General features: G+C 42.4%; 2 protein-coding genes across 6 annotated transcripts in view; one reads left to right on the forward strand and one right to left on the reverse strand.

Moving 5' to 3' along the window:
* The window catches only part of IFT80 (intraflagellar transport 80), a 154,696-nt gene extending 138,236 nt beyond the window's left edge, over positions 1-16,460 (reverse strand). Inside the window, exons 1-2 of one of the 4 annotated variants that reach the window (XM_064275663.1) lie at positions 15,794-15,939; positions 2,393-2,474 (exon numbers count right to left, since the gene is read on the reverse strand). In XM_064275663.1, the coding sequence (XP_064131733.1) occupies positions 2,393-2,431 (39 nt within the window). In that variant the 5' untranslated portion in view covers positions 2,432-2,474; positions 15,794-15,939. Of the gene's footprint in view, positions 1-2,392; positions 2,475-15,551 lie in introns of all 4 variants that reach the window. The other 3 variants (XM_064275664.1, XM_064275662.1, XM_064275665.1) reach the window with 3 other exon arrangements.
* The window catches only part of SMC4 (structural maintenance of chromosomes 4), a 36,217-nt gene continuing 30,254 nt past the window's right edge, over positions 15,967-21,929 (forward strand). Inside the window, exons 1-5 of one of the 2 annotated variants that reach the window (XM_064275660.1) lie at positions 15,967-16,384; positions 17,819-17,959; positions 18,404-18,582; positions 19,101-19,292; positions 20,744-20,920. In XM_064275660.1, coding sequence (XP_064131730.1) covers positions 17,824-17,959; positions 18,404-18,582; positions 19,101-19,292; positions 20,744-20,920 — 684 coding nt within the window. In that variant the 5' untranslated portion in view covers positions 15,967-16,384; positions 17,819-17,823. The remainder of the gene's footprint in view (positions 16,385-17,818; positions 17,960-18,403; positions 18,583-19,100; positions 19,293-20,743; positions 20,921-21,929) is intronic. The other variant, XM_064275661.1, reaches the window with a different exon arrangement.

Here is a 21,929-nt window from a genome sequence, read left to right on the forward strand (position 1 = left end):
CTATATAGAAGAAAATAAATATCAAAACAGTTGTAAGAACAATGGGAAGCAATGTAAGGAATCCAGATACCAAAAATGGAAGAAAAAAATTTTTCATGTCACGAAAATTAAAAACCTCTGTGCTACAAAATACTCCATAAACAAGACCAAAAGACACAAGACATCAAACAGATCAAAAGGTATGGAAGGAGCTACATTAAACTACTGGGGAATTGGCAGGTAACAGGAGGGAACCAGAAACCCTGGTGGGTAGTGGTTAAGAGCTACGGCTGCTAACCAAAAGGCTGGCAGTTTGAATCCACCAGGCGCTGGAAACCCCATGGGGCAGTTCCACTCGGTCCTATAGGGTCGCTATGAGTCGGAACCGACTCGATAGCAACGGTTTTAGGAAAGAACCACATTTGCTTTCTTTATATATATCTGTATCATTTAAATTTATTTGAACAAGCATGTATTATTTTGATAAGAAAAACAATCAAGTATTAACAACAGACTGAAATCAAACAGTAAAATATCTGATTATATCACACATTAAAATAACAATATACAAAATGAAAAAACACAGAGCTTAACCGCTGAAACTAAAATCTTACCAAACTTTATGACACTAAATTCAGAAAATAATTGTTCTAATTTACTACACATACAAGGTGCATAGTGCTGGAGAAGATACGAATTCTAAAATTCTTACTTTATTTAACCCTTATTTTCAGCCTCCAATTTATCAGGATGATTTCTATAAAAGTTAAGGTGCTCAAGAAGCCTTCACCTCATCTATCAGGTAGCTGCTTATCCTAACAACAGTTGTGTACCTACAGGAGGCATTTCAGTTCATTTACAAAGCATGTTTTCTCCTGCCTGAATCTGGATGTCTGTATTGCCAGACCATTCCTGGTCAGGTTTGCTCTCTTACGGTTAGTTTGGTTCATCTGAGTAGCCAACAAGCTCCTTCTAAGGGAAGGGAAAGAAACAATGGTGCCACAATTATTGTGGATTGTTGTAAGATTTTCTTTACACTTCAAAGGATGACAGACCTAGCCAATAACCGGAAAGTTAAAAAGAAGTTATAGGACGATCCTACGAGTTGCACCAAGAGGTAGTAAAGTAGCGTGGAGTGCTCAGAATGCAAAGTACAACCTAAACAAAAGGAAGTGATGTCACTGGCTCATTCCTAAAAAGCCTGTTCCAACGTGACTGTCGAAGCTTAAACACAGTTAGGTAAATCTGGGAAGGGAGACAACATACATGCACATCCCAAGTCAAAAAACACTGGCTCATCTTTATATAAACTGCTGAAAGTACACATCAGAGATGCATGATGCAGTTTTTGATCATTGTATTTTCAAACTAATAGGTCAACTACAATTATGGGAGAAATGAGAGGACTGCCAGAATAAGAAAGTCTAAAAAGATTATTATTCTTCAGTTTGAAAAGGTAAGAGCAAACAACGGACATGGTCAAAATCTAAAAAATTACGTACGGCATGAACTCCGGAGGGCACACTTTGACAATACATTAAAAAATTTTTAAGGATAAATAAAAGGAATTATATCTTCACCTAAGAGATAAAATAAGCAAACAAGATAATACAAATGAAAACACATATAAACTCAAAAAGATCAATCAAATAACTCAGTGCTTCTCTGATGCAGAACCAGATTTTTCTTTGTTTCAAACCCACTGTATGTTGGCATTTTGTAAAACAGAATAAAAATGAATTACTAGAAAAATGATCTTACATTTGGATGCTGTGGTAATGTCAATTTAAAGATTTCTCCAAGTTTACTTTCAATTTCCATACCATACCCACAGAGACCTGTAACAAAGTCCACAGATGATACTTTGAGTAGAATTGTCTAAATGACTAAGAATGATGCTAGAGGGGCCAACCGTATTTCCTTTTACTTAACTGAGGACTCCTGGTGACAGAACATAAAATCATACATTAAAGAAAATAGTAATTGCCACCTTCCCACGTAAAATAATAAAGGTCTGACTACTCAGATTTTTGCCAGTTTGTCCCCTGCTTTACCACAAGTGTGAACAGAGTTGAGCTCAATGAACACACATCAGCTCAAACCAGCAAAGAAATTATTGGGTTTACCAAAAAAAAAAAGCTTCTCTAAGATCCTACTAGACTGAACAAAAACTGCCACCTATGTACTTGAGTACAATACTTAAGTAGAGTAAAAAAATGTCAGAAAGGATTTGAAAGTAAGATTTAGAGCCAATAGTTTGCTTTGGAGAGTTATCTGAACACAAATAATCTTAAATATTTCAAAAACAATTTAGCTAAGTTGCCATTAAAAATAATCATAATAATGCATTCCCCAACTAGAATACCAAATAAAAGGAAATTTTTAACAATACTATAGTAAGTATTAAAAGGATATGTTTTGGTTCTTTTAAAAGAGATATCTTCAGCCTCATGTCTCCAGTTTCCAACAAAACGAAAAAATGGCACTTGTGTTCACTGTAAATATAAAAGTTAGAGGAAAAAATATAAAATCAGTATTAAAAGCAAACACATGTACACAAAAAAATTAATTAAAGGCAAATAAAACAGAACACCCCCAGGTGTACTGAAACACATTATAAACACAGGTAAAGAAGCAGAAAGCTAGTGGATAAGCCAATCCTGCCAAGGGATGGTTGAGTGCCTGAGGGTGAAACCCCTGGGGTCCTCTACAACCTGCCTGAGGTCATCCAGGTCCATAACTCCACTAAGTAAATCAGGTCAGGTAGCTTTTAAAGGCTGTCCTAGGGCCAAATTAAAAGATTCTTCAAACTGGGGACCCTTCATCGCAGATCAATTTTGATCCTACAGAGTGGATATTGATTAGAATAAATTCCAAAGGTCTGACTGGGGCCTAACCTACATTTCTTAAGGGCCTTGACAATTCTGGAACCCATGTGGACATCATCAACCTAGTGGCTTAATATGGCATTTACATTTTTTGGGGTATAGACGTATTACCCAACAGTTATGTTTACCAGTGACAATATAAAAAATATGTGAGTTACTTATGAAAGCTTCTTTATTACCTCTTATCAAAGTTACATATAAATTACAGCATAATTGCCAAATAAAAACTTAGAAGAGTAAAACAGCTCCCCAAATAGCCATGTCATCAAAAGGTACAAATCAAAAAACTGTTAAGTTGTCTGAGTCCAATTTATACTTACAGAATTCTGAGTAATATCACTAACCAAAAAATAATAATAAATCAAATGAAATCTCTTCACCAAATAGAAAATTACTGCTAACTACATCAAAAGAAGTGTTGGCTATCGATGAGAATACAGCAAACCTCTCTTAGATAATTTCTCATTCCCCCCAGTCCAGGAAGATCTTTAGATGAGCAAGGTGTTAAATACATCTGCATTTCACCTTTTTGTCTTATTCTACTCACAAATTTGTTAGACTGAGGGAGAAAACTGTTTAGACCACAGAAAACATTTGACCAGCCAGTGTACAACTAGGATCAGAAATCTTCTCTCTCTTTTAACACTCTTGAGGAGGTTTCCATTGAACTTCAAAACTATGAACTGTGTGCAACAGCCAGTGCTAGAACACAGTCTACCCCAGGCACACTTCACAGGGCCAGTGTTTGTCCCTAGGAGCTTCAGCACCTCCCTCAAAACTCCTCCCTCCCTTTAATCAGACCTCTTCCAGTTAAATAAATAAATAAATAAATAAATAAATAAATAAATAAATAGAGAGGGGAAAAAAACCGTAATATCACCTTTTAAAATGCTGCTTTTTCATAATTAAAATTCGCTCAGCTTACAGGGATTTAAAAGAATTAAGCCAGATAAACTGTTGACAAACATCAAATAGACAAAAAAATGTAATATATAAGCTGAGAATACTATTATGATCAGAAACCTAAGAGATCTCTGGCAAAGGCATGATGTACCCTTCATCTGAATACCACAAACTGCTGAACTTCATAATTAGGATAATTTATCACCTAAGAAATCATAATCCTTTATGAACAGTCACCGTAGTATGGTTTTTGTAGGAAAGCAATCAGCAACCATGCTGAACATGGTGCCAAGGAATCAAAGAAAGAGGAGGGTGCATCCTAATACCAGAAGGTTCCCTCTTGCTCAGAAAGATCTTACCCATACATTCCATTTAGCTAGGATCAACTGCATGAAGGATATGTAGATTCTGATATGGGGTTGAAGGGATGAATAAGGGAAAAGTCATATTAGAACACAGCCAGTTCAGGAAAGTGCTGGCTGAGTGCTGCCCTGAGGCATCTGTACCTGCTCAAAAGCATTGGTGACTGAGGATTTGACTATCCAGTGATATTTGGAAGGGCAACCAAAAAAGAAAATTTTGAAGGTATGGACAACCACGTCTATTATGCAACTTCACACAGAGAACAGGTGGCAGTAACTATACCTTTGCTACTAAAAATCATTTATAAGTTGTCTTTGGTCCAGTGTGGGTCAATGCTCATGAGGAAAAAATGTGCCCAACAAATCCTGACAGTCCAACCACTAAATTATAGTTCAAATCTGGCCATTTCTCAGTACCTTCAACATGGTCCAAAGCCATCGTCATCCCCCACCTGGATTACAGCAATAGTTTCATAACTAATCTCCTGGCTTCCACATTACCTCATCAATCTCTTCTAAATATAACCCATTGCCCTCGTGTCGATTCTGACTCATAGTGACCCTGTAGGACAGAGTAGAACTGCCCATAGAGTTTCCAAGGAGAGCCTGGTGGGTTCGAACAGCTGACTTTTTGGTTAGCAGCTGGAGCACTTAACCACTATGCCACCAGGGTTTCCTCTTCTAAATATAGCAGTCAGTAATCCTTTGAAGGTTAAGTCAGATCATGGAAGACAATATGGTTAAAACAGACTGAGTGAAGGGAATTGCAGGAAATTGCGGAAGGAGAGGAAGGATGCAAATAATGTAGGGTCTTTGAAAAGACACAGTGAAAAAAAAAAATTCCGTTCTTCTTCCAAATGAACCAAGAAGCCAGTAGAGGGTTAGGGACAAAGGAGTGATTGATCCGACTTAATTTTAAAAGGATCACTATGGATGGTTAGGGGAAAAAAATCTGACCATGGGAAGCAGAGAATGAGCAAGAATGGAAACAGAGAGACCAGTTAGGATTTCAATAACTCAGAAGAGAGATCAAAGTGGTTAGGACTAGGAAGACAGCAGTGGCACAAAGGGCATGAAGTAGTCATATTATGGATACATTTTGAAAGAAGATTACATAGGTTTTGCTGGTGGATTGTGTAGAGGGTTTAAGAGAAAGAGGAGTCAAAAATGACTCAAAATTTCCACAGGTAGAATGGAAGTGACATTCACTAAGATGGGGAAGACTGAGGGATGAACAGGTTGGAAAGGGTGGTATAAAAAGTTGTTTTTGCCATGTTAAGTTTAAGGTGACTATTAGACATCACAATGGAGAATTCGAGGAGATATTGGATATATAAGTCTGGAGTCAAGGGAGAGGTTGGAGCTGGAGATATCAATTTGAGGGTTGTCAGCACAAAAATCATATTTAAACCCATGGAATAAGATGAGGCCACCCAAGGGAAATGCAAAGGTACTAGGTTCAATGGCCTAGAGGTTCTAGTGGAGTCTAAAGGATAGTCACCTTTAAGATACTAGAGGAAGTAAACTAGAAAAAAACAGGTGGAGATATTCAATGGAATGCTTAAAACAAATTTTGGAGAGTGTAGGTATCGATAATGACAAGGTAGATTATGACTATGAGAGTAGGTGGCCAAGCCTAAGAAACAGAGGCCAGAGAATGGGGTGGGTTGATCTGTGGATATTTAAATTACAGAGAATAATGACAAGAATAGTAGTGAAGATAGTTAGCCAGGTGGTAAAACATTCATTGAATGAGGAACAATAGCAGAGATCTGTAGACGACTATTAGGGCGGAGAATGGGTTAATCTGATGAGCCTTGTTTTAAACCGATGAGCCTTGTTTTAAAGAGACTAGGGGCTTTTAGGGAAGACGAGAAAAGATAAATCAATTGCTCATAGGCACAGTAATAAGAAACAAGGCCCTCTGGCACATGGGGGTCTGGGAAGCAAAATAGCTTCTACTTGAGAGGACTTGAGAGCAGTTTCCTTAGGAAACAACAGGATGTAAGACTAAGAAAGTAAACGGATCATTCAGAGTAAAAGCTGAGGACACAGGTTTGACTAATGACACACTGTGAGTACCAGAAATCACTACTGAACTCTGTATAAGAGTTGATTGAGACTCATAGCGACCGTATAGGACAGAGTAGAACTGCCCCCATAGGGTTTCCAAGTTTGTTTTTTTTTTTTAATCTTTATGGAAGCAGACTGCCAGTGGGTTTGCACTGCCAACTTTTTGGTTAGCAGCTGAGCACTTAACCCTGTGCCACCGGGGCTCCCTGAACTCTGTATAAAACCAAACATCTCAGGACATGGATGAATTTGGAGGGCATTATGCTGAATGAAATGAGCCAGTCACAAAAAGGACAACTATTGAATGACACCACCATTATAAGAACTCAAGAAAAAGTTTACACACAGAAAAAAAGCATTCTTTGATGGCTGTGAGAGTGGGGAGGGAGAGGAAGGGGAGATCACTAACTAGATAGTAGACAACTGTCAACTTCGGTGAAGGGAAGGACAACACACAATATAGGGGAAGTCAGCACAACGGGACCAAAGCAAAAGCACAGAGGTTTCCTAGACACATCCAAACACTTTGAGGGGCTGAGTAGCTGGGGCTGCGGCCTGGGGATCATAGTCTTGGGGGAAATCTAGGTCAACTGTTTTTGAAAAGAAAAGAAAAAAAAAAACCCACTGGCATCCAGTCGACTCTGACTCAGTGACCCTAGAGGACAGAGCAGAATTGCCCCACAGGGTTTCCAAGGCTGTAAATCCTTCTGGAAGCAAAGTGCCCCATCTTTCTCTTGCAGAACTCTTTATGGCGCTACCAAACTCCCGAAACTCTTTATAGTGCTATCAAAAGACTAGAAAATTTAAACGTCCATTGAAGATTATGGAGCCCTGGTAGCATAGTGGTTAACAGCTCAGCTGCTAACCAAAAGGTCAGCAGTTCAAATCCACCAGCCGCTCCTTGGAAACCCTATGGGGCAGTTTCATTCTGTCCTATAAGGTCGCTATAGGGTCCCTATGAGTCGGAATTGACGGCAACAGATTTTTTTCTTTTTTTTGGTTCTATGGGTATGCTGTGGTAATTACATTTCCTTGCAATTCCAGCTATGGTTATTATTAATCAGTAGATATTGTCAACCATACTTCAGTATTATTCTCTTATTGGCTATATTTATCATCCTCTTGCAGGGAGGCCTAATAAACTTAGCCAATAAACTCTGTGATTCACAAATTAAAGAATATGTAATCATCTTTAATTCATGCTTTAATTCACCAACTAGCATAAAACAATCACACTCAACACAATATATCAGAATACTGCATAAATCTTTAAAAAATGAGCTGGATCTGTATGAGTTGATACAGAAAGGTATCTAAAATACGCTAAATAACAAAACCAAGGTGTATAGCAATATTATATGAAGCAATCCCTTTTATGCAAATAAAAAGTGATATATATTTAAAGGTAGTGGACAAAAAAAATATTTTTCTGGGAAGATGTGTAAGACACTAAATAATAGAGACGTTTGTGGGGGTAGGGGCACTGGGGTGACAGGAGGCATTTACTTCTCATCATATCTTTCTGCACTGTTTGAGATTTCTAACCATATTCATAGGGTTTTATTTTGTTAATCTATCCATTTATGTATTAACGATAAGATTATCTGAGTAACAGGATATGGCTCAATTTTGTTTTCTTCTTTATATGCTTCTGCATTTAAAAGAAAGGTAACGTTATTTTTTTCATAAGGTCTCCATGCTCATTCTCTCTGCCATCTCTACTGTAATTGACCCCCTTCTTATTCAAGCTCACGTCTAGCCTATCTTCTTGATACTGTTCTTTGTTTCCTTCTTTATTCTTTATAAGCATTTTATCATTGTGCTACCAAGTTGATTCTGACTCTTGGTGACCTCATGTGTCGTGAAATACGGCTAATAATACCTAATCCACAGTTTGGTTATGATGATTAAATGAGATAAAACATACAAAATGTCCAGTAGAGTGCCTGACACACAGTTGTTGTGTTGTTAGGTGCTGTCAAGTCAGTTCTGACTCATAGCAACCCTACATACCACAGAACAAAACTCTGCCTGGTCCTGTGCCATCCTCACAATTCTTGCCGTGTTTGAACCCACTGTTGCAGTCACTGTGTCAGTCCATCTTGTTGAGGGCTTTCCTCTTTTTCACTGACCTCTACCTTATCAAGCATGATGTCCTTCTCCAGAAACTGGTCCCTCCCGATAACATGTCCAAAGCATGTGAGACAAACTCTTACCATCCTTACTCCTAAGGAACATTCGGGCTGTACTTCCTCCAAGACAGATTTGTTCATTCTTCTGGTGCTTCCTGGTACATTCAATATTCTTCACCAACACCATAATTGAAAGGCATCTATTCTACTTTGTCTTCTTTATTCATTTTCCAGCTTTCCCATGAATATGAGGCGAATGAAAATGCCATGGATTGAATACAACAAGCATTCAATAATTGCTAACTATTTGTAGTCAAAGTAAACCAAAAAAAACCCGCACTTGTTACCATCAAGTTGATTCCAACTCATAGAGACCCTATAGGACAGAGCAGAACTGCCCCGTGGGGCTTCCAAGGAATGGCTGGTGGATTCAAACTGCCAATCTTTCAGTTAGCAGCGTTAGCGCTTAACCACTGCACCACGAGGGCTCTGTAGTGAAAGTGAGCACTCAGTGATTGCTAACTATTTGTAGTAAAACTGTTGTTTTTATCATCCCACATATATTCGCTCTTTTCCCACCGGCAAAGAATTTCTTTTCAGGACACCTTCCTTACTCTAGGCTTGAGCGGAGCCAGCATGACACCCAGCCTTAAGCCAATTAGAGCATTCCGTTCCGTCCACACAGTGGCTGTTTCACAGGTGGCCCAGTACTTTTATTCAAATGAATGAAGGGGAAAAAAAGCTCTCTTTACCCACTGGTCTTTAACTTTAGGGAATTTGAGGCTCAAGTTACTGTAGCTATCTTACCATAGCACAGGAGAGCCTGGAGGTGCCAGAGACCACTGAGTGGTGCCTGAGAAAAATGCCAAGACAGTGGAATGCAGAGTAAAGAAAAGAAACCAAATCCTGGTGTCTTTGTTTGAGTCCCTAAATCCAGTTACACTCACCTAGCTTTTTAGTTATTGGAGCCAATAATTTTTTTTCTCAAGACAATTTGGATTGGATATCCTGTCACTTTAACCTAGACGGTCCTACCTGAAACATTACTGTAATTACTTCTTCTTCCTAGATTCTAACAATAGACTTTTCCTCAATATCCCCAGTCAGTTGCTATTCCCGTCTCACAACCTAAAAAAACCCAATCTATGGTTAGTGTTCCTTCCTATCTTTTTTTGTAACACTATCTCATCTTATTTTCTCTCTTGAGCTATATTCTCTACCTCTACCGCCCGTTGGATACATCTTCTTGACTGTCACCCCATAATCCCAACCTACAAGAACAAAAACTCATCTTTCAAAATTATTCCCCCCTGCAAAAAAACTGTTCCACTTCCCAGTTTCCTGATTTTTCTGTGATAAATCAGGTGAGAGTTTCAGTAAGATTAAGATTAATGTACTAGTGGGCTTATATTATCAAGAGGAATACTCATTACTATCTGTATTTTGTATATACCTAACTTTATTAATACATTTGATTAATATATAGGATATATTAGTCAAGCAGTGTTCTGTAAATATATATTACTTACACAATTCATCTTTATTCATTTTATTAGTTATTACAAACTTAATTGGTCAATATTTTTAAACATTTACTCACAAATCCAAGTTCGGACTTTCTTAAGTGCTGTACACACTTTTAGAGGGCAGACAAAACACATACTACAATGATCACAAAACTTAACGGTTCACTTAAAGAACTGCAAATGTGGATTTTAATTCTAATTTTTCTCTTTGGGGTTATCTTCTCAGACCGCCTGAAACTACACTAAGGATTGTTGGTAGATGGTTCTGGACCAGGAAGATGAGATTTGGTTATGTTTTACAAAACGATTGTAACCCCCTGTTATAGTTCGACCAGCTTCTTTTTATAATTAGACTCTTAATTTCCCAAGAAATGCAAAGTATTGGCAACCATCAACCAAGTCTTTATTTCTTGTTACCTAAAGCTTTTCTCAAAAATCACACTCAATCTGAGTGTCTTATTCTCATGTTGTTGTTGTTAGGTGCCGTCGAGTCGGTTCCGACTCATAGCGACCCTATGCACAACAGAATGAAACACTGCCTGGTCCTGCACCATCCTTACAATCGCTGTTATGCTTGAGCTCATTGTTGCAGTCACTGTGTCAATCCACCTTCCTGAGGGTCTTCCTCTTTTCCGCTGACCCTGTACTCTGCCAAGCATGATGTCCTTCTCCAGGGACTGATCCCTCCTGACAACATGTCCAAAGTATGTAAGACGCAGTCTCACCATCCTTGCCTCTAAGGAGCATTCTGGCCGCACTTCTTCCAAGACAAATTTGTTCCTTCTTTTGACAGTCCATGGTATCATTCAGTATTCTTCGCCAACACCACAATTCAAAGGCGTCAACTCTTCTTCGGTCTTCCTTATTCATTGTCCAGCTTTCACATGCATATGATGCTCTTGAAAATACCACGGCGGCTTGGGTCAGGCGCACCTTAGTCTTCAAGGTGACATCTTTGCTCTTCAACACTTTGAAGAGGTCCTTTGCAGCAGATTTACCCAATGCAATGTGTCTTTTGATTTCTTGACTGCTGCTTCCATGGCTGTTGATTGCGGATCCAAGTAAAATGAAATCCTTGACAACTTCAATCTTTTCACCATTTATCATGATGTTGCTCGTTGGTCCAGTTGTGAGGATTTTTGTTTTCTTTATGTTGAGATACAATCCATACTGAAGGCTGTCTTTGATCTTCATTAGTAAGTGCCTCAAGTCCTCTTCACCTTCAGCAAGAAAGGTTGTGTCATCTGCATAACACAGGTTGTTAACGAGTCTTCCTCCAATCCTGATTCCCCGTTCTTCTTCATATAGTCCAGCTTCTCGTATTATTTGTTCAGCATACAGATTAAATAGGTATGGTGAAAGAACACAACCCTGACACACACCTTTCTTGACTCTAAACCAATCAGTATCCCCTTGTTCTGTCCGAACAACTGCCTCTTGATCTAGGTAAAGGTTCCTCATGAGCACAATTAAGTGTTCTGAAATTCCCACTCTTCGCAGTGTTATCCATAGTTTGTTATGATCCACACAGTCGAATGCCTTTGTATAGTCAATAAAACACAGGTAAACGTCCTCTGGTATTCTCTGCTTTCAGCCAGGATCCATCTGATATCAGCAATGATATCCCTGTTTCCACGTCCTCTTCTGAAACCAGCCTGAATTTCTGGCAGTTCCCAGTCGATACACTGCTGCAGCCGTTTTTGAATGATCTTCAGCAAAATTTTGCTTGTGTGTGATATTAATGATATTGTTCTATAATTTCCACATTCGGTTGGATCACCTTTCTTGGGAATACGCATAAATATGGATCTCTTCTAGTCAGTTGGCCAGGAAGCTGTCTTCCATATTTCTTGGCATAGACGAGTGTGCACCTCCAGGGTTGCATCTGTTTGTTGAAACATCTCAATTGATATTCCATCAATTCCTGGAGCCTTGTTTTTCGCCAATGCCTTCAGCGCAGCTTGGACTTCTTCCTTCAGTACCATCAGTTCCGGATTACATGCCACCTCTTGAAATGGTTGAATATCGACTAATTCCTTTTTGGTATAATGACGCTTTGTATTCCTTCCATCTTCTTTTGATGCTTCCTGCGTTGTTTAATATTTTCCCCATGGAATCCTTCACTATTGCAACTCGAGGCTTGAATTTTTTCTTCACTTCTTTCAGCTTGAGAAACACTGAGCGTGTTCTTCCCTTTTGTTTTTCCATCTCCAGCTCTTTGCACGTGACATTATAATACTTTACTTTGCCTTCTCGAGAGGCCCTTTGAAATGTTCTGTTCAGTTCTTTTACTTCATCAATCTTCCTTTTGCTTTAGCTGCTCGACGCTCAATAGCAAGTTTCAGAGTCTCCTCTGACACCCATCTTGGTCTTTTCTTTCCTTCCTGTCTTTTCAGTGACCTCTTGCTTTCTTCACGGATGATGTCCTTGATGTCATCCCACAACTCGTCTGGTCTGCGGTCACTAGTGTTCAATGCGTCAAATCTATTCTTCAGATGGTCTCTAAATTCAGGTGGGATATACTCAAGGTCATATTTTCGCTCTCCTGGACATGCTCTGATTTTCTTCAGTTTCGGCTTGAACTTACATATGAGCAATTAATGGTCTGTTCCACAGTCGGCCCCTGGCCTTGTTCTGACTGATATTGAGCTTTTCTATCGTCTCTTTCCAGAGATGTAGTCAATTTGATTTCTGGTTGTTCCATCTGGCGAGGTCCATGTGTATAGTCGCCATTTATGCTGGTGAAAGAAGGTATTTACAATGAAGAAGTCGTTGGTCTTGCAAAATTCTATCATTCAATCTCCGACATTGTTTCTACCACCAGGGCCATATTTTCCAACTACTGATCCTTCTTCTTTGTTTCCAACTTTCTCATTCCAATTGCCAGTAATTATCAATGCATCTTGATTGCATGTTTGATCAGCAGCTGATAAAAATTTTCTATTTTTTCATCTTTGGCCCTAGTGGTTGGTGTGTAAATTTGAATAATAGTCTTATTAACTGGTCTTCCTTGTAGGTGTATGGATATTATCCTATCACTGACAGCGTTGTACTTCAGGATAGATCTTGAAACGTTCTTTTCAATGATGAATGCAACACCATTCCTCTTCGAGTTGTCATTCCCAGCATAGTAGACTATATGTCCGATTCAAAATGGCCAATACCAGTCCATTTCAGCTCATTAATGCCTAGGATATCGATGTTTATGCATTCCATTTCAGTTTTGACGATTTCCAATTTTCCTAGATTCATACTTTGTACATTCCAGATTCCGATTATTAATGGATGTTTGCAGCCGTTTCTTCTCATTTTGAGTCGTGCCACATCAGCAAATGAAGGTCCTGAAAGCTTTACGCCATCCACGTCATTAAGGTCGACTCTACTTTGAGGAGGCAGCTCTTCCCCAGTCATCTTTTGAGTGCCTTACAACCTGGGGGGCTCATCTTCCAACACTATATCAGACAATGTTCTGCTGCTATTCGTAAGGTTTTCACTAGCTAATGTTTTTCAGTACACTGCCAGGTCCTTCCTCCTAGTCTGTCTTAGTCTGGAAGCTCAGCTGAAACCTGTCCTCCATGGGTGGCCCTGCTGGTATCTGAATACCAGTGGCATAGCTTCCAGCATCACAGCAACACACAAGCCCTGACAGTACGTATGACAAACTGACAGACACGTGGGGGTCTTATTCTCATAGTACATATAAATATCCAAATTAAAGTCTACCCTGGAGCTGCTTGTTACAAATGTGTTTACTTCATTATGTAGCCTGATTTAAGCCTGCTTTGAAAATATTTGTTCTTCATGGGGCGTAGATTCAAGTAAACCTAAGACCGTGGGTCAGCTTATTGATTTGTTGAAACTACGTTATTTTCTCATCAGTCACTAAGTCCTACCATATTGACAGCAATCATCAAGGGCACTAAAACTAGGATTCATTTTTAAGATTTATTTTTATTCCTACCTCTTAGTCATTAATTCAGGGATTCACATACAAAGAACAGTATCTGACTGATTTTAAATTCATACTCATCCATCAAAACCTATATAAATTATATAGATTTTTCCCCCAAAATGATTCCAGATGTTTCTCCATTCTGCTATGTTGGCAATTCTCACCTCTCACATGGAGAACTGTACAGCAATGATCTAACTAAAGTCATGACTGATTTCAGTTTCTTTCCGTTAGCACATCCACGTACTACTGTTAATTATTCTTCCTATTTTCACCAAGTTGCTCCTTGGCTCAAAACTTTTTTAATAGCTCTATTTTCTTCCATATCACATCTAACATCCTTGGCCTGGTTTTCAAGACCTTCCATAAGCTACTCCTTCTCCAACTTGACATCCCATTTTTCATGTACATATCCTAACAAAGTCAACGTCATAAACATAGCAACATCAAATGCTTATAGGATGTGTGCTAGAAATTTTCTCATAAGCATTCCTATGGGATAGGTGTTAAACACTGGTTTTATATATAAATACTGAGAGATTGATAAATTGAGTAAATTGATAAATTGAGTAAATTGTCAAAGTATGTACCTAAAAGTGATGAGATTTGGGGTTCTAACATTTATCTATATATTTTTCCACTACATTGTGCTATGTTACTCATACTCATTGTGCTATGTTACTCAAAACCCATGTGTGTCAGAGTAGAACTGTGCCCCATAGGGCTTTCAACGGCTCATTTTTCAGAAGCAGATTTCCAGGCCTTTCTTCCCAAGTGCTTGGTTAGCAGCCAAGTACATTAACTGTTTGCATCAATTTTACAACATTCAAAAATCCACAAGACTCTAGAGCCATCAAAGAGAACCACTAGATCTTCTTGGTATGAATACCAGCCAAAAACTTTCTCAATGAGCTTCATTTTCTGCAGTTTGTGTTATGAAAACGATGATTATTTTTTCAACTGCAAACATAAATGCATATTATAATAACTAGTTATTGTTTATTCAAACCACACCAGCCTCCCAACCCCAGCAAATTATTACACTTGGGGAACGTGTCCTCCTCACCCCTGAACCTGACTGTGTGCTCCTTCAGGGCAGGAGCCATTACATGTTTAGAGTGACAATGTAAATTCATTCATAAAGCAGATTTATTGCTTTTAATAAACGAGGCTCTAAGGTAGGCCCTAAGTATGCAAAAGGTTAAAAAAAAAAAAAAAAAAAAAGACTCCCAGTTCTCAATGTCGAGTACATAAGAGTCCTGGGTAAATCCTTACTGGAGGTCGTCAAATTAACCAGTGGTTTTGTTTGTTTGTTTAACACCGAGGGGGCCTAGAGGCACGTTTGAGAATGCGAAGAAAGTACTGGGAAAACTAACCCCCCAGAAAAACGTACAAACACACAGAATTTTGTATAACATGACAAAGGGGTTATGAATTGTTCCGAAGCCAAATCGCCTACCACTGGATACAAAGACCCCAGCTAAAAACCCCAAAAGAAAACTCAGTTCTCTGGGGACAGGAATTCTCCTACTTGCTTGAAAATCCTGATTTTGTCTTGCACGGTGCCATGTATACAGTAGCCCCTTAATGTTTGCCGATCGATAAAAATAACCAAATGACACTAGCAAATTGCTTCTTCCGTTGCGGAGCCCTTTTGTCAAATAATTTGAAAAGCCCGAAACTCCCTTTCACTAATAACATTAATGACCTAACCCCAATAACTCGACAGTCATTACCTTGCTATTCCCACATGGCGTACACGAGCAACCACTAATCCAGGCTCTCCTCTTCTCCTGGAGCCCCCCGCCCCCCAAACTCTGGGCTCCTCGGTACCCCAAAAGCTACGCCCAAAGCCCCTGTACCCCAGGGAGACAGACTGTAACAGGTGCTCCGTGCCACACGCACCCTCAAAGCAGGAAAGGTGCTGGCTACAACGAGGAGCCCTTTCCTGGCCGCGTCCGGAGCTGACGAGATTTACCTCAGGTCCCAGTGAAGCGGAGGAGACTGGCCTCACAGAGCCTGGGCAGTCACCATAGTGACGTCTCCCAGCAACGCTCCCCGCCTTCCCGCGATACTTCCCCCCGCACCGCACGGCGCGTCACGGAGCCGAGCCGAGGCCCCGCCCCGCAGCGCGCCCGCCCGCTCCTCAGGGGGCGTCGTTGGACGTTGAGCCTCGCCTTCAGCTGTGGGCGGAACCCGACTCTATTTTTTTTTCTCTTTTTCAAAAACCGCCACGTTTTTTAAATGTGGTGTTTATAATAGTGCTGCTGCTACTGGCCGCTGGGTAAACATTCCCTTCTCCTCCGTTTTCACTTAGGACGAACGTCCCCTACCGCCCGGGGTCCGCCCGGAGTTTGCGCTTGCGCAAGAATGACCAGAAGATGGCGGCGGTAATCGCCGCACTTTTTTTCAAATTAGGGGATCCCAGAAAGCATTGCGCGCGTTTGTAACGAATTTCCGTTCGAGTTTGTATTTTAGGCGCCATTTTCGAGTGAAGGACCCGGAGCCGAGACACCGGCAGGAGCGCGGTGGGCTCCGCAACCGTCTCCAACCTTGGACTGGCCCGCAGGTAAAGTACTTCCTTTCCCGGCCGGGTGGTCGGATCCTTGGCTGCCGACCGGCCCGGGGCGCCCGGAGAGCAGAGGCCGGGAGCCGGACCGCGGAGCCGGTCCCGAGGCTCCGCCGAGCGGCTTCCCCGCTGTCACCCCTCCCCCCCCGGCCGCTCCCGCGGTCCGGGCCCCGCGCGCTTCTCCCGAGCGCGGTCCGCGGGCGTCCCCTGGGCGGGCTGCCGCCTGGCCGGCCGCTTCTGCGGGGAAAGCCGTGCCCCCGGCCCGAGCCCGGCCCTCCGGGCGCCCCCGAGGGACTGGCGGCCGCCTCTGAGCCTTCGCTGGCGACCCTTCCCGGCTGACTTCCGTCTAACGGCGCTCGGCCGCGGGCCGTCCTGAGGAGGGAATCGCCGCCGCCGACCCAGCCCTCGGCCGCCCTTTCGGGGTCGCGCGGGGAGGGGAGACGGCGAAGCCCCCGAGCGGCCCGCGGCGGCGAGGGGCTCCCTCCTGGGTGGCCTGGGAGGGCCGGCGGCCGCTCGGGGCCGAGGCGCGCTGCTGCCTACGCCGGAGAGCGGGCACGACCGTCGGCGTCGGCTGCGTGTGGGGTCGGGTCGTCGGCGAGTTAGTTTGTGCGGCTACACTGGGGGCGCCCCGGGGCCGAGGGTCCTGAAAAACCTGGAGGGTTAACTGGCTGGTTCCCGGGCACGTCTGGGCTTCCCCACCTGCCCAGGTCTTCCTGAGAAAACCATCCCGCCTTCCTGCCCTTCGGTTTTATTGTGGCTTCTTCCCCGAGGGAGTTGGGGGTCGGGGAGTGGCGGGCTGGGGGTATGAGATCGGGGTCGGGGGTCGGGCAGCGGCAGGCTGGGAGTATGAGGTCGGAGAGCGGCGGGCGGGGTATGGGGTCGGGGAGCGGGGGACTGGGGTCGGGGGTCGGGCAGCGGCGGCCTGGGGGTATGGGGTCGGGGGGCTGGGGTCGGGGGTCGGGCAGCGGCGGGCTAGGGGTATGAGGTCGGGGAGCGGGGTCGGGGAGCGGCGGGCGGGCTATGGGGTCGGGGAGCGGCGGGCGGGCTATGGGGTCGGGGAGCGGGGGGCTGGGGTCGGATGTCGGGGAGCGGCGGGTCGGGTATGGGGTCGGGGAGCGGGGGGTACGAGGTCGGGGAGCGGCGGGCGGGGTATGGGGTCAGGGCTGGGGGCGGCGGGCGAGGGGTACGAGGTCGGGGAGCGGGGGGTACGAGGTCGGGGAGCGGCGGGCGGGGTACGAGGTCGGGGAGCGGGGGGTACGAGGTCGGGGAGCGGCGGGCGGGGTACGAGGTCGGGGAGCCGGGGGTACGAGGTCGGGGAGCGGCGGGCGGGGTGTGGGCTCGGGGGCGGCGGGAGCGGGGCGGGGGGCCGAGCCGGCCCGCCTGGAGGAGGCCGCCCCCGCCGCGGGCTGACTGGCTCGGGCTCTCCCCGCCCAGCCACCATGCCCCGCAAAGGCGCCCAGCCCTCCACCGCCCGGCGCGGAGAGGAGCCGCCGCGGTCCCCGGCCGACGCCAGCCCCGACGCCGAGCCCGAGCCGCCGTCCGGCCGCGCCGAGAGCCCGAGCTCCTCCGCCGCGGGTGAGTGCGGGGCCCCGGGACGGGCGGGCGTCGGGGGCCGGGCGCCGGGGGTCGGGGGTCGGGGCCGGGCCGTCGACGGCCGGGAAAGCCGCTCCGGCGCGGCGGGGACGGGGCGAGCGCGTAGCTCGGCTTGGGAGCCGGTTGGTGGCGGCGCGGACGCCCGTCCCTGGCGCGGCGGAAGTCGGCACGGCCGGCCGAGGGCCGGTGGCCGTTCGCGGGCGGCGCCGGTGCCTGGTCTGTGACCCCGCGGGCACGTCGCGGGCCCTCGGCGCGGCCGCGTGGCCTGAGGCACCTGTGGCAGAAGGAAGGAGGCGCGCGGCCCGGAGTCCGGGGCTGAGGCGCGCGGGGAGCCTCCCTGGGCTCAGGTGGAAAGGCGGGGTGCCGCGCCCCGAGGTCGGCTCCCTGCGCTGAGGGAGGCCCCCTGCCTTGCCTCCGCCGACCTAGAAGCGCCCGGGGAGGACCTCGACAGCCGAAGTTTAGAAGAAATCCTGGGCAGCGTCCCTCCGCCGCCGCCTCCGGCGATGACCAATGAAGCCGGCGCTCCCAGGCTGATGATAACGCACATCGTGAACCAGAACTTCAAATCCTACGCCGGGGAGAAAATTCTGGGACCTTTTCACAAGGTATGTGCCTCTCTTACGTAACTGCTGTTAGCGGAGGTATCAGTTCTTACATGATCTTTCCAGTGTTTTTAACTGTTTATTTTGAGCCACGCTGAGTGATGTGTTTATCGTGTATGTGCATAGATAAATATCGAGTGTTTCTCATGCTTCAACATCTGAAACTAGCTTTTGTTTATCTGGATCTCTTTAATACCTCATTCCATATAAAGTTTCTTCACTAAGAAGAATTGATTAGTTTTTTGTTTGAAAGGAGTGTTTTTCCTTAACTACAAAAATGAATTTCGTAAAAAAAAAAAAAAAAAGTGGGTTACAGTTAGAATATGGTCTCTAGGTGTGAAAGCTTGTGAGAGAGGAAAACACTTTAAAAAAAAACTTAAAAGTTGAAGTTGGGTGTCTTCAAGCAATGAAAGCTTGTAAACGTGTGTAGTTTTACTTCAGATAAAAAAATTAGTAGTTCAAAATCAGTAGTATTAGTATGACATCTTTAACTTTAATTTTTTTCTGTTCTTTTTATGCAGCGCTTTTCGTGTATTATTGGGCCAAATGGCAGTGGCAAATCCAATGTTATTGACTCTATGCTTTTTGTGTTTGGCTATCGAGCACAAAAAATTAGGTCTAAAAAACTCTCTGTACTAATACATAATTCTGATGAGCACAAGGATATTCAGAGTTGTACTGTAGAAGTTCATTTCCAAAAGATAATTGATAAGGTAAGGGATTTTCACTACTTGATTCTTTGAAATTTAGGGAACACAAATATTACACAGTATTTTTGGTTTAAATTGGCTTTTTAAATTTTGAATATAGTTAAAGCAGAACAATTATTGATTCCGTTACCTCTGGCTGCGTTCGCTTTTTGGAGAGTGTAGTGGCTATTTAAAATATTAAAATTTTTAGAGAAATGAATTACAAATAATTCGTATTAATCTTTACTTTTTTGAAAGAAAATGTTGAGCAGTTTTAGTATCCTGCATGCCAGATAGACATTGTTTTACTATAAACTTTGGGATCATTTTAAAACCTACCATGTAATTGATTTTTAAAAATTACCTGTGGTTGAAAATGTTACAACCGACTAACTTTGCTATCCTCAATATTTATGTGAAAGTGAACGTTGTTAGTGGTCCTGTATGTCTGTAATACGAGAGAGCTTACTTTGCTTCAGTTTGAACTATTGTGATGAAGTCCTTTTTAAACGGGAAAGGTCATCAAACTACTGTTTGTTTTCTAGAAGTGGAGACAATTATAAGTAAAATACCTATTTAGATTATTTGCACTGTTTTGTTGGTTTCTTGTTTTATTTTGCTTAAATAGTTAACTTTGGAAACCCATGCTTTAAAAAATGTCAGTGGAAGATAAAAATACGGGGAACTAATTACATAATGGACCTTTTTCTTTCAATATATATAACAGATTTTAAATCTACATGGAAGTATCTTTTAATTTTCTTAATGTTTTCTATTGTACATTTTGGGTTGAGGAATACATAGTAAATCATATTTGATTTGACTGCATTTTTTAAAAGCCGTAATGTTAATATGACAGCCCTTTTATTTTTAAGGGTAAGGGAAAGCAAATTCTAAGATTAAAGGAGATTTGCCCTTGATTTTTTAAAAATCTGTTTGGTTAAAAAAAAAAAATCAGGGCATGTAGTTGTCAATTATTTGCAACTTTCTTTTTACTTTGAATTAAAGGTGCTCTTTACCCCCAGAAAACGTTGCCGTGTCACTGTATCACTGCCTACCTTCCTTTTTCCTTGAATGGTCTATTGCTGTAGCTTTTTTTAATGAACTAGTAATTTAATCTGTCAATATTATTTAATAATTTGAATGGGTTTGTTTTGAACATGGTAGAATTCTTGGCCCCCTTCGTCAACTCTGTTTTCTCAGCCAGTATGTTTTTAGGTTTGTTTGGAGGTTGAGTGTTTTTGCTGTTGTCGATTGGTATTTTTTTTGTGATCTGTGAGTCAGGAACCAAACAACTTGGAGAAGTATGTCGTCTTGCTAAGCAAGATTATTTCTGAGGATTACTGCCAGTTTGTTGTATGCACGTTCAATGAAGTTTTTAATTCATAGAATTAGTTCCAATGTGAAATTTGAAGTAGACTATGCCTATTTAATACCAGCGATTGTTTTTTTGGTTTTGTTTTTTCTCACAACAGGAAGGAGATGATTATGAAGTCATTCCTAACAGTAACTTCTATGTGTCCAGAACAGCCTACAGAGATAATACTTCTGTTTACCACATAAGTGGGAAGAAAAAGACATTTAAGGATGTTGGAAATCTTCTTCGAAGCCATGGAATTGACTTGGACCATAATAGATTTTTAATCTTACAGGTAAGTTTATTAAAGATTTCATAGGTTCTCTTGGTCTTGTGTTGTGTTGTTTTGTTTTGTTTTCAGTAAAGGTAGGGGTTTTCCCCTGTTGGATCAATCCTGTATTTTCGAGGCCTTAAAGTACTGTAGCAGCACATCATGGTTTACATACTACAGTCAAGATGCGAATCATTATTTGCTGCTCTAGAAATTTAAGGAAATTCATTCAAAACACGGTTTTCATCATCAGATACTACTACAATGTTTGGATGGACTGACATGCTTGTTCCACTCTAGCAGCACGTAAATATTGGCGTAGTGAAGTAAATATTAGACCCCAATATTATTGTGCTGCTTTAGTGTGACAGGGATACAGCATCTATTTACCATTTGTTTTTATTTGCCTTGAAGATAAGTTTTTATATATATATATTTGTGTTTCGGGTGAAAGTTTACAATGCAAGTTAGGTTCCCTTTTGACAGTTTCTACAAAAATTGATTGTGATATTAAGGTTTTCACCTTGTGTTAGCATTCTCATTAATTGTGTTCTGATTGTTCCATTTTTAGTCCTCTAGCTTCCCTGCTCCCTTAGCTCCTTGAAGGTAACATTTTAAGTGGAATTCACTGTCTTTTAATAGTGTACTGTTTTCTTTATATTTGTTCTTATTATGTCTACTAATATTATATGGCAAAAAAAAGAAAATCGAAATCTCTATACTTTGTGCTCGGTAAGCACCTAATTTAATCTTTTTAATACTTACACTGGTAAATTAGAAGTTTATTCAAATAGATGCTTTGTTTTGTTTAGAATGGCCTACTTTCTTGAACCAATGCTATTAGTAAATGAGAAAGTAACTTTGATGTCTCATTCTTTAAGTATCACAACTCTTAAAGAACAAAAGTTTTTTTTTTTAAAGGAGTATAAAAATCAAGTACCAGGTGTTAAGTCGGTTTTTATTATTAGAGATTCTGTGTTTTTTATTTTTACCGGTATTGCTTGGTAAGAAAACTCCTTATCTTTTGTTTCTT

The sequence above is a fragment of the Loxodonta africana genome, chromosome 23 (genome assembly GCF_030014295.1).
Source record: "Loxodonta africana isolate mLoxAfr1 chromosome 23, mLoxAfr1.hap2, whole genome shotgun sequence".
NCBI classification, from domain to species: domain Eukaryota; kingdom Metazoa; phylum Chordata; class Mammalia; order Proboscidea; family Elephantidae; genus Loxodonta; species Loxodonta africana.